General features: G+C 39.6%; 1 protein-coding gene across 1 annotated transcript in view; it reads right to left on the minus strand.

Annotated features, from left to right (window-relative positions):
- The window catches only part of LOC140212046 (glutamate dehydrogenase, mitochondrial), an 86,264-nt gene that overhangs the window by 17,078 nt on the left and 56,748 nt on the right, over window positions 1-12,438 (minus strand). The window contains exons 5-7 of the mRNA XM_072282499.1: window positions 9,134-9,228; window positions 3,548-3,727; window positions 942-1,079 (exon numbers count right to left, since the gene is read on the minus strand). Of these exons, the coding sequence (XP_072138600.1) occupies window positions 942-1,079; window positions 3,548-3,727; window positions 9,134-9,228 (413 nt within the window). The remainder of the gene's footprint in view (window positions 1-941; window positions 1,080-3,547; window positions 3,728-9,133; window positions 9,229-12,438) is intronic.

Below are 12,438 nucleotides of genomic sequence, written 5' to 3' on the forward strand. Positions count from 1 at the left end.
ACCGAAGGAGTATCGTGTAATTTCAGTGGCATGAGTTAAATGAACTTGTTTTTCAATCATGAAATCCAGGGGCTCAGTAGACTTAAAGTATAAAATGAAAATCGTGATAAACTCATCTTATTTCCAGAAATCACTTCCAGCATCTTCATTACACAAAATTGACAGTGAGTCAGTGTGTGTACAGAGACCAACAGCTCCATATCCATTATATAACTACATTCATAGATTGCACAACACAATCACCTTCAGAAGCTGCTCCTATGGCCAATAGCAAAAGCTTCATTTTCAGTAAAATTTATTTTGTTCAGTTTTTTAACACTTCATTGCATCCAGCATTAACTGAAAAAATTGCTATTTGGCTTTTACAAATAGGTACTAACAACAAAAAAGACTGGAGAAAAATTACAGCCTTTTGAAAATTACCATCTCCCAAGTTCTATGCTGCATAAATTTTGTATTTACAGAAAAAAAAAAGCCTATTGTCAAAGTAGGCTTGTACAATACAACTCTGGTATTTGTCTTCTCCAGATAGCCATTAAATACAGAAAGACCATGGGCATTGATGAAAAAGTCATTAACTCCACCCCCCCCAAACAGACATGATAAAGAAACAAAGCTCGCAGACCCCAAAATACCCTGCTTGCCTGCAGCAAAACACCACAAAAACAGTCAACGATCCTCTACATATACCAATCCCCGACACCCTCACTTGCAGAAAAGAACAGCGACAGCAGCACCCCAAATCCAAATAGTAGATGATGGAAATATAGACTAAAAGCAAAAACTGCAGGGAATAGATTAGTCAGCAACTATGGAGAGAGAAAGATAAGCTGATATTTCAGATCAATGACCTGAAGGATCAGAATGGTCACTATTTCTCTCTGTAAATTTGTTGCCTGACCTGCTGAGCATCACAGCAGTGTTAGTAGATATTTACTTACCAGTTTGTAATCCTCTAGTTCCTTGGGATCTATTCCATTCTCGTTCCAAATGGACCCATCCAACTCACCAACACCTATGCACTTGGCTCCATAACGATGCAAGTACCTCATGGAGTGCATCCCTACATTACCAAATCCCTGTGCAATGACACAGAAACAGGAATCACTATCATCAATATTGATTATTACCTGTTAAAATCTTCAAGAGCATCTAATGAGTTTCTTCAGTATGTTTCACTTGCTCTGAAAGACCCCATCCTTCACTATTTTTTGTTTTATCATCCAAATGACTTTTCTTGGAGAACAGTTTTTAAATTAGTATCCCAAAATGGTGTAGCTCATCTGATGCTTATGCAATTCTTTAATAGCTTGGATGAGATTAATAGTTAGTGGGAATATAAAAATCAAATGGTATCTTCATAATTCCAGGACACTGAGGTCAACTGATACCCCACAGCTTTCCTTCAGTAATCCTGCAAGACTAGGATTTGAAATGTAACCTTGTTTATGTATAATGAAAACTTAAAACTGGACAACTGAAATTCTCATTGAATTCAAGGCGCTAACATGGAGAGAATCTTTTTCTTCCAGGGATATTATCAAGCCTTAGATTAGTCAGATACAAGTTCTGACTGCTAAAATGTTAAAAAAAAGTTTCCACAAGGAGAAATTTGCTTTTGCCATTTCAAAATTTGCATCTAGATTTAAGGAAATGAAAAATCTATCACCCAATATAGACATTGTCCACATCTTTGCTTCTCAGAACCTCAAGCTAATTGAATGAAATTGAGAATCATGTTTACCATTGTATACTACCTTATTAGAATACATTTTGCACTGAGATTGCCAATGTGCAATGACATATATGCTGTTGAGTTTTGCAATTAACCTAGGAAGTGGGGATATCTTCAGAACAAAAAGGAGCTGCAAGTTTTGTTATTGAATTAATTTATGAGAGTTTTTGAAGGCAGTGTATACAGCCCCCACAACTATTTTCACATTTTACTGAAGTTTGTAAGATTTGTTATTTTTCTAAATTTAAAACATACTGAAGTAGGACTTTTGATTAATCTACAAAACATTGCGCATCATGTAAAATCAAAAGAAAAATTCCAAAACCTGTCAACAATTTACTAAAAATTATAAACCAAAATTGAGGCTGCAGAAGTATTCATCTCCTTTGTAATTATGGTGCTAGCTTTCCTCAGGTGCAATACTGTATATTACTTACCAATTCACTCAATTTGTTGATGTAGACAATTGGAGAATCACCTTTCTTCCAATGAATTAAGAATAAATACCCCCTCCCTCAGTAAGTCCAACAGTATGCTAGATTTTCAACAGAGCAAAGTAAAGACAAGCCAGGGAGCGATAATAGAGAGGCACAAATATAGGAAAGGACACAAGACCATCTCAAAGGCATTGAACATACCTAGGAGCTTAGTGCAGTCCATTGTGAAAAAGTGGAAAAAATATGAGGCCACAACCACACTGCCTGGATCAAGCTGCCCCTCTAAACTTAGTTGCTGGAAAAGAATTGCACTCATAATATTAGAAAATGGCAGAAGTCTGTAGCTGCAACAGGAGATGAAGTTCATGGCTCCACAACTTCCAAGACCTTACACAGAAAGGATTTTTTAAAATGGAAGAGTGGCAAGGAAGAAGCCCTAGCTAAAAAACATCCTTACCCATAAAGACTTCGCAAGACGTCACTTAGAAGATACTGTAAAGATGTGGAAGATGATCTTGTGGTCAGATGAGACTAAAGTGGAACTTCTTGGCCTCAACATTAAGGGATATGTGTAGCATAAAATCTAATACTGTGTATCAGCCAGTTAGCACCATCCCTACTGTACAGTGGAGAGAGCATCCTGCTATGGGGGTGCTTTTTAGCAGCAGGGACTAGAAATCTGGTCAGGATTAATGGGAAGATTAATGCTGCTAAATAGGATAAAAAACCTGCTAGCCTCTGCCAGAAAGCTTAAACTAGAGCAGAAGTTTGTCTTTCAGCAGGACAATAACTCAAAGCACACTGCCAGAGCAGTATGGATTCAAATGTTCTTGAGTGGTCCAGTCAGTGTTCTGACCTTAACCTGATTGAATATCCCTGGCAAGACTTCAAGATTGCCGTCCACCACTTCTCCCCAACTAACCTGGCATAGCTTGAGGAATTTTACAAGGAGGAATGGACAAATCTTGCTCCGTCACATTGTTCAAAGCTGATAGACAATAGCTGCAAGAGGTGGTTCAGCAAAGTACTGAGCAAAGGGGGTGAATACTTTTGAACTGCTGACACTTCAGCTTTGAATTTTTAGTTTTTCACGCCTTACAATTTTCCCTTTGCTTTGGGCTCTACTGTGGAAAAAAGGAGCACATTATTCACAAATAAAAATTGCAATACTTATTTATGCATGTGAACAAAGGGTTGGGGACTGAATACTTGTAAAAAGCACTGCATATCCATGGAAGACATTGAATGTAGAAGTCAGAGTGAAATCAATTACAAATATTTCCTCCACATGGTTAAAGGGCCATGCCCAAGGGTTAATAATATTAGACATAGCAAAATTGAATGAGTAAAGCATTGTTCAGTATCCACTACAAACCTGAATGACGAAAGTTTTGTCTCCAAAGCCTGGGGTCATTCCAAGGACACTCATGTAGGACGCTTCGTTAATAAAGTTCTCAATCCCATGGAATACTCCACGTCCTGTAGCTGAAATTCGCCCATGGATGCCACCTTGGCTGATGGGTTTACCAGTCACACAGGCATGAGCATTTATATCCTGCCACAGAAAATTGTTAATACAAACTTAAAAACACATATAGTTGGGCCTACATAGAGAAACTTCTCTCTGTTGCTGAAAAATCCTGCAGTTGGCATTTTCCTAATAGCCTTCGACTTCAGGAGCCAAATCCAATAAAAGGTTATTTGAGCCTATGCCTCTTCTAGGTCAGCCTTCATTAAGTACTTCCTGACCTCATTCCTCAATAATAACACTTCATAAAATGACACACCACAACACTCTGACTGATATCTGACACTCCAGAATGCCCAAACGCTAGTTGAAACTGCAGGTAGGTAACAGGCAAATGCAGACATATCCCATGACAAATACTAGACAGCTGGACTAGTTTTCACACAGAGTCTATGGATAAAGAGACTTTGCTGGACACACTGATCTGGTTAATCAATCGCTAAATGATTGGTTGCCAACTTGTGCAGCAATGTGAAACTGATATCCAAAAAAATTGGCCCTGAACCACATGCAGCTCACTATGTTTTCTTGGCAAATTAATAAATTATGTTTGACAATAATTTCATGGCTACAGGAGATCCAGTCCAGCTTTAGGCATTTGCTGCTTACATTTCAGCAATGAAAGCAGGAAAATTATATAATCTGAAAACAAGGTAGAAGATTTCCTTTTGCATTAAAAGCTGTTATTCCACAAGTTCCTCAAATACTTAAATCTTCACTTAGTACTAAAATGATATCACTAAAATAAGAGATTGCATATGATTGCTCTACCACACTACAATCAGCTTCTCCAATATTAAATTTAAGTAGCAAAACATTTCACTTGTGTGCACACTAAATTATTTGGCTCACCGTCTCTGTGTGCTACCAAGTGTTACTAACATTGTGTTTTTGTTTCAGATTCCCAGCATGTCAGCTGCTGTTTTCAATTCCCGACTTGATACAACTCAACTTCTCACCATGGATGCAGCCTAACTTGCTGAGCTTTCCCACAATTCTTATGTTGTATTTCCAGCAACTGGGGTATTGTGTCTCAGTTAGAGCTTTTGAGTCTTCCTTATTCTATTTACAGCTCCAATCTAGTTAGTTATAACAAGACTCTTTGCCTTCTGACACCAATATGTTAAACTAAATAAGTAACAAGCAGTTTTAGAAGTAACAAAGAATTGATACACGAAAATACCTTTCTATATAGAACATATGCATCAGTCATAATGGGAGACGCACTAAGGTATTCTTATAAAGAATGCAGATTTACCAGATTAGAATTTCATGTTAACTTATGATTTTAAAGGATATGAACAAATTGAATTAAATCATGGATCAGCAATTTTGTTGTTGAATAGCTAAACAGGTTTGAAAGGCTGAATTATCAGCTCCCATTTCTAACAAGCCTTTTCCTTACCTCTGGAATGGCCTGCTTCTGACTTTGTCCATTTGCTTCAATTTTCAGTGGTTAAATATTCTATTAGGCTCTTTCTGCACCACCATAAAATGCCAATTTTCCAAATGCCAAATCATACTTGGAATGTAATCTTACCTCATAACCCAGACTTTCCAACCTCAGAAATATTCCAGCAAATCTTTATTCTTTCCTTCAGAACAATACATTCCTTGGGTTTAATGATCAAATACAATGGATTCCAGTTAATTGGACCACCAGTAAATAATTGCAGCTGTTTATTTGGGACAACTCAAAGAACAAAAGCTAAATTGAGAAGAAAATAGCCAGGGTTCCCTTTCAGCATCTCTCGGAAGAGGCGCAGTCGACGTTTCAGGCCGAGACCCTTCGTCAGGACTAACTGAAGGAAGAGTGAGTAAGGGATTTGAAAGTTGGAGGGGGAGGGGGAGATCCAAAATGATAGGAGAAGACAGGAGGAGGAGGGATGGAACCAAGAGCTGGACAGGTGATAGGCAAAAGCCTTGGTTCCATCCCTCCCCCTCCTGTCTTCTCCTATCATTTTGGATCTCCCCCTCCCCCTCCAACTTTCAAATCCCTTACTCACTCTTCCTTCAGTTAGTCCTGACGAAGGGTCTCGGCCTGAAACGTTGACTGTGCCTCTTCCTAGAGATGCTGCCTGGCCTGCTGCGTTCACCAGCAACTTTGATGTGTGTTGCTTGAATTTCCAGCATCTGCAGAATTCCTGTTGTCAGGGTTCCCTTTATTTATTTGGGACACTACTCCGTTTAATTGGGACAGAAGACTATTAGTGAACAGTTTTCTAACTAGCGTCAGTCGCACGCACTGGCATGGCCATTAGACACTACATTGTGCTTAGAGCATTGCTTTTTTTAAAAAAGGTGTTAGTTTCATGTGCCTGTGTTCCAAAACCAGTGATTTGTTTCTGATAGTTGGTGAGAAATAAGCAGCAAGACCACTCAAAACTGTCTTGCTCACCACAGTTTAGAGCATTCAGGCTTGGAGATGCCAAAAACAGCCAGGAGTGAAATTGAAATGATTTCATTACTTCAAGCTAAGGATTTGAAGGTTTTGACAATCATCTTGAATGTTACAATGAATATGAAGATTTGGAGGATGCAATCGTCTACAGCATTGTATGAAGGCAGTCCTTTATGTACACTCGGTCTCCGTGCTGATTTTGTTCATTTGCAGTCAAAGGAACACAGCAGTACACACTGAATGAATTACTCTGTTAATAAGGACCTAATACAGTTTTATAGTACTGTTTGTAGTATTGTTAGTGTTCTAATTTGGTTTTGTACTTCATTTAAATGCATAATTTGTTACTCAGTTAAACAGTAGTTTGTCTTTTTTATACCTTTTGACTACATCCACGAAACAACTAATTGGGGCAGCAGCTTAAGTGAACCAAAATGTACTGGTCCCAATTAACTGGAATCCACTGTATATGCAATACTGTTTTTACATGGCTGAAGTAGTTACTCTTTAACTTCCTGACCTCTACAATTTGATTGGTGATCAGAAGCTCCCAAATTGTTTTGAACACCAGAAGTTGGGAGCAGGATGACATTTTGTATTTTGAGACTCCATCATCCAGTACCGTCCCTAGTTCCTCTGTCTTCTAAGTCTATCATTTGACCATGCAGAAGAGAAAGTTGATAAAAGTAGAGAATTCCAGCGATTCATAATTTCAGTAAATATCCTGTGCTACATGCTTGACCCCTAATTTTAGCCTTCCTTACCAGGGGAAACTTGTTGCACCTGTCCCAAGAGGAGCCTCAAGAATGTGTTTCAGTGAAATCGCTTCTTACTCTTCTGGACTCTAGGAATGCAGGCATAACCGTTTGTCTTCTCTCACTAATCCCTTTATTCCAGCCATCAGGCTTGCGAACATCAGTTGCACTTCACCCAAGGCAAAAGTGTTCATTTAGGTAGAGATATCACAGCAGAATTTAGATACGATTTCATCAACTCTACTTTCAAGAATAGTCAAGTAAAACATTCCAGTTGCATTATAATTACCAATTGCAAACTAACATTTTGCAATTTGCAAAGAAATTCAGATCTTTTTGAATGTCAGCATTTTCTTCTCTTGCAGTACAAATGAATTTCTTTCTACTTTAGTATTTGTTTAAAATACTCCTTAGGAATCTGCCAGTTTTGCCCACCCATCATTAATCCATAATCGTTATGCACCTATTAACTTTATCCTGGGGAAACCTGGATATGTGGCTCATCATTGAGATAATTTTCACTAATAAGTGTAGTGAACAGGAGCAACTAACTTTAGTTTTACTTATTCCAACCACATCTCACTCCTCACCACAGGATATAGGCATCGTTGGTAAGGAGGGGATTTATTAACCTTGAATTGCTCAGCCACTCTCTTGAATGATTACTGTTCTTCAGATGGAAGTGCTTCTGGGGAGGGCGTTCTAGGGTTAAGCTTATTGATCGTAGTGGACGTTGTAATGATAATACCTTTGAATATCAATAGTGGCTGGAAAATTATTGCTGATTGATATTGCCCAACTCATGGTGCTAATACTATTTTCCTCTGAACAGCCCATGCCCAAATGTTGTCTAGGTCTTGCAGCATTCAAGCATGGACATTTTCATTTGCTGAGATGAGAATGAAACAATCATTAGCAGGCATCTCCACTTCAGATCTTCTGAAAGAAAATTCACCGATGAAGCAATAGATGGTTTGCACAGAACACTACCCTGAGGAACCTCTGCAGTGAGGCCTGAGCCAAGACTGATCAACTTCAAATTATTACATTTCCCTTTGTGTGAGGTATGCCTTCAACCACTGGAGTGTTAACTCATCTGCAATACTGTCAGAGCCAAATGTATTCAGACCAAGGGTACTGAAGATCAATCTCATCAATGGGTGGAGCTCAGGATTTGGAATTTTTCCCACTTGGATTTAATAAGGCAATGTACAAATAGGTAAGTGGGATAGGAACTGCATATATACCATATGCAGATTAAGGTTATGGTTTTAACTGTTTGAAATGTTAAACATGTATACATCATAAGACACCCTCCATATTAGGAGGATAGAAGCTGCCAATCTAGACTTCTTAAGTTTCTGCCAGGTATCCTCATCAAGTAACAGGCTCCCAAATATATTGCACATCCAGCCAATGAACAATCATGGGAGGACAGAGAATCACCAGCTATGGGCAAATAGAGCTTGTACATCAAAAGGGGGAAAAATCATGTTGAAGAACTTGGAGAACATAAAAATACTAGTCTCAGTGCTGGAATTGGACCAATGAAAATTGGAAGAGCTACTGTAATAAGGATCTTTGGAAAATATGCAAGGTCCACATGCTGTTCCTTTCCCTGATCTTTTTCAAATGTTTAGTAACAAACACTTAAAAATCTTATTGATTCTGCTTATGGCTGAGATCACCATTCCCTAAAAAGAACCTTCCCGGCATTCATTTTGGTGTTTTGGAGATAAAATTACAACAAAAATGATTTATTCAGTCATGGGTGTCCAGTTAAATTTCAGGTCAATGGCAACTACAGATACTGCTAGTGGAATGCCAGACATATGATTAGGCTCTTTTGCTGTCCCACCAGGCACTTTGGCTGTTACATTTCAGCCCAAAATCCATGAATGCTGGATTTAGTTTCAGAGGAATTTAAAATCTTTTAGTCAAAGGAAATCACAACAAATGAGTGAAAAAAAATGAATTTGAGAGCATTAAATTCTTTTTAAATTAATGCACTTTTAATCAACAGCCAGATACCAATGACAGTATTCTACTGACATCCTTTGCCACTTCTATGCCCTTTTGCTCACCTTATGCCCTGCAATTTCTTGGCTGATGAGAGATTCAAATCCAGAATCTGGAAGTCAGAATTAGCCCATTGTAAAATCCATATTCACTTTCAACAAATAACCTAGTCTTGAATAATTAAAGACTTCTAATATTTCATCTACTGATTTGATGCAGAAGCAAGATCTTATCCATTCACTTTCCTTGTCCACTCACCTGGTGTCCCATTGTTGTGGCGAAAGTATCAGCAATCCAAGACATCTCTCGCTCACCTGTGCTCATGTCAGGGGCTGGCACATCAATACCAGGTCCTAAGAAGGCAAACAAAAGCTTTTACCTTCCAAGAATCATTAAATCTACAGTAAAACATTGGAACAAATTAAAAATAGAAACTATAACTGCACACAACAGAACCCAGTTCTGCACCTTCTGTGGGCTACCATCTCAAGCTATTTTTCTGTCTGTAAGAAACACTGTTCTCATACCTTTTGCTAATAGACAAACTTGCCCATTAAAGTCCTGTGCCAGAGTAGCAGAGTTCCAATATTCTCAAAGTGACATAATTAGTCACACCTCATGATGGGTCAAAAGTGTCTTGCAACTAGAAAAAGACATCATGCAGTCTGAGCTGGATACAGTTGGTATGAAAATTACAGACTTGTAATCAGACTTTTCTCATATTTAATAAGCTGTCATCAATTTTGATATGTTCAAAAGATAGAACAATTTTTTTTTAAGAATGGAGATGTGCAAGATTCAGTTCATCAAGCAGCCTACATAGTAACTGCTGCAAATGTTTTTCAGGATATGGGTGTCACCAGCAAGGCCAGTAGTTCATGTCCAAACCTAACTACCAATGAGATGGTATCAAATCACAGAAACAGAAAACCTATAGCACAATACAGGCCCTTCAGCTCACAAAGCTGTGCCAAACATGTACTTACTTTAGAAAATACCTAGGGTTACCCATAACCCCCTATTTTTCTAAGCTCCATGGACCTATCCAAGAGTCTCTTAAAAGACTCCATCATATCTGCCTCCAGCACCGTTGCCGGCAGCCCATTCCGTGCACTCACCACTCTCTGCGTGAAAAAAATTACCCTTGACATCTCCTCTGTATCAACTTCCAAGCACTTTAAAACTGTGCCCTCTCATGTTAGGGCTTTCAGCCCTGGGAAAAAGCCTCTGATGATCCACACGATCAATGCCTCTCATCACCTTATATACCTCTATCAAGTCACCTCTCATCCTCTGATGCTCAAGGAGAAAAGGCCGAGTTCACACAACCTATTCTCATAAGGAATGCTCCCCAATCCAGGCGACATCCTTGCAAATTTCCTCTGCACACTTCAATAGTTTCCACATCCTTCCTGTAGTGAGGTGACCAGAACTGAGCACAGTACTCCAAGTGGGGTCTGACCAGGGTCCTATATAGCTGCAACATTATCTCTTTGCTCAAACTTAATCCCACGGTTGATGAAGGCCAATGCACTGTATACATTCTTAACCACACAGCCAACCTGTACAGCAGCTTTGAGTGTCCTGTGGACTCGGATCCCAAAATTCCTCTGATCCTCTGCACTGCCAAGAGTCTTACCATTAAAACTATATTCTGTCATCATATTTGACCTACCAAAATGAACTACCTCACACTTATCTGGGTTGAACTCCATCTGCCACTTCTCAGTCCAGTTTTGCATCCTATTGATGTCCCGCTGTAATCGCTGACAGCCCTCCACACTATCCACAACACCTCCAACCTTTGTGTCATCAGCAAATTTACTAACCCATTCCTCCATTTCCACATCCAGGTCATTTATAAAAATCATGAAGAGTAGGGGTCCCAGAACAGATCCCTGAGGCACACCCACTGGTTACCGACCTCCATGCAGAATATGACCTGACTACAACCACTCTTTGCCTTCTGTGGACAAGCCAATTCTGGATCCACAAAGCAAGGTCCCCTTGGATCCCATGCCTCTTTACTTTCTCAATAGGCCTTGCATAGGGTACCTTATCAAATGCTTTCCTGAAATCCATATACACTACATCTACTTCTCTACCTTCAATGTGCTTAGTCACATCATCAAAAAATTCAATCAGGCTTGTAAGGCACGACCTGCCTTTTACAAAGAAATGCTGACTATTCCTAATCATATTATGCCTCTCCAAATGTTCATAAATCCTGCCACTCAGGATCTTTTCCATCAACTTACCAACCACTGAAGTAAGACTCACTGGTCGATAATTTCCTGGGCTATCCCTACTCCCTTTCTTGAATAATGGAACAACATTCGCAACCCTCCAATCCTCCTGAATCTCTCTCATCTCCATTGATGATGCAAAGATCATTGCCAAAGGCTCAGCAACCTCCTTCCTTGCCTCCCACAGTAGCCTGGGGTACATCTTATCTGGTCCCAGAGACTTATCCAACTTGATGCTTTCCAAAAGCTCCAGCACATCCTCTTTCTTAATATCTATATGCTCAAGCTTTTCAATCTGCTGTAAGTCATCCCTACAATCGCCAAGATCCTTTTCCGTAATGAATACTTTGCTTCAGTATTCACTAAGTATCTCTGCTATCTCCTCCAGTTCCATACACACTTTTCCACTGTCACACTTGATTGGTCCTATTTTCTCACGTCTTATCCTCTTGCTCTTCACATACTTGTAGAATGCCTTGGGGTTTTCCTTAATCCTGCTTGCCAAGGCCTTCTCATGGTCCCTTCTTGCTCTCCTAATTTCATTCTTAAGCTCCTTCCTGCTAGCCTTATAATCTTCCAGATCTCTATCATTACCTAGATTTTTTGAACCATTGAACTGCTGTAGCCCTTTGGATATAGGTATTCAGTCAATGCTATTGAGGAGTGTGCTAGGATTCAGACTCACTGATGATGCAACAGTTTGCAGGAAAACTGGCAGGAGATGGTGTTCTCTTACATCTGCTGTCCTTGAGTTTCTTAATGTTAAACTTCCAGATTTTGGATCATTGTCATTTGGTTTACAGGGTGGAGATATATCTCTACCAAAAAAGGTGTAAGGTGCTCCTTCCTTCCGCTAGCTTGCAGGTCACCCTTGGGCAAAGTGTAGTATCTGCTTATCCGCCTCCCCCACCCCCAATCAGGGTTATGTGAAGCCCTGGGAGCAGGTGGTGGATGGTCATATGAGCAGCTGGTGCAACCACTGACAGCAGGGAGTCGATCTCTGGAGAGTATTGATAATGGCAGGGGTCGCCCATCTTGTAAAGATACTAAACTAACCAGAAGGAGGCAATGGCAAACCACTTCTGTAAAAAACTTTACCAAGAACAATCACGGTCGAAGACCGTGATCACCCACGTCATGACATGGCACATAATGATGATGATGTTAGTGTAGCCCAACCAGGTTAACGGGAACATTTTGTAGACAGTACACAGCAGTAATAGTTAAGCCAGTAGAAAAGATAATTAACATCTACGGTGCTGGAAAGGATGGCTTAGTCCTGGAGATCATTAAGCTTCAAATATCACCCAGAACTGC

This window comes from Mobula birostris, chromosome 18 (assembly GCF_030028105.1).
Source record: "Mobula birostris isolate sMobBir1 chromosome 18, sMobBir1.hap1, whole genome shotgun sequence".
NCBI classification, from domain to species: Eukaryota; Metazoa; Chordata; class Chondrichthyes; order Myliobatiformes; family Myliobatidae; genus Mobula; species Mobula birostris.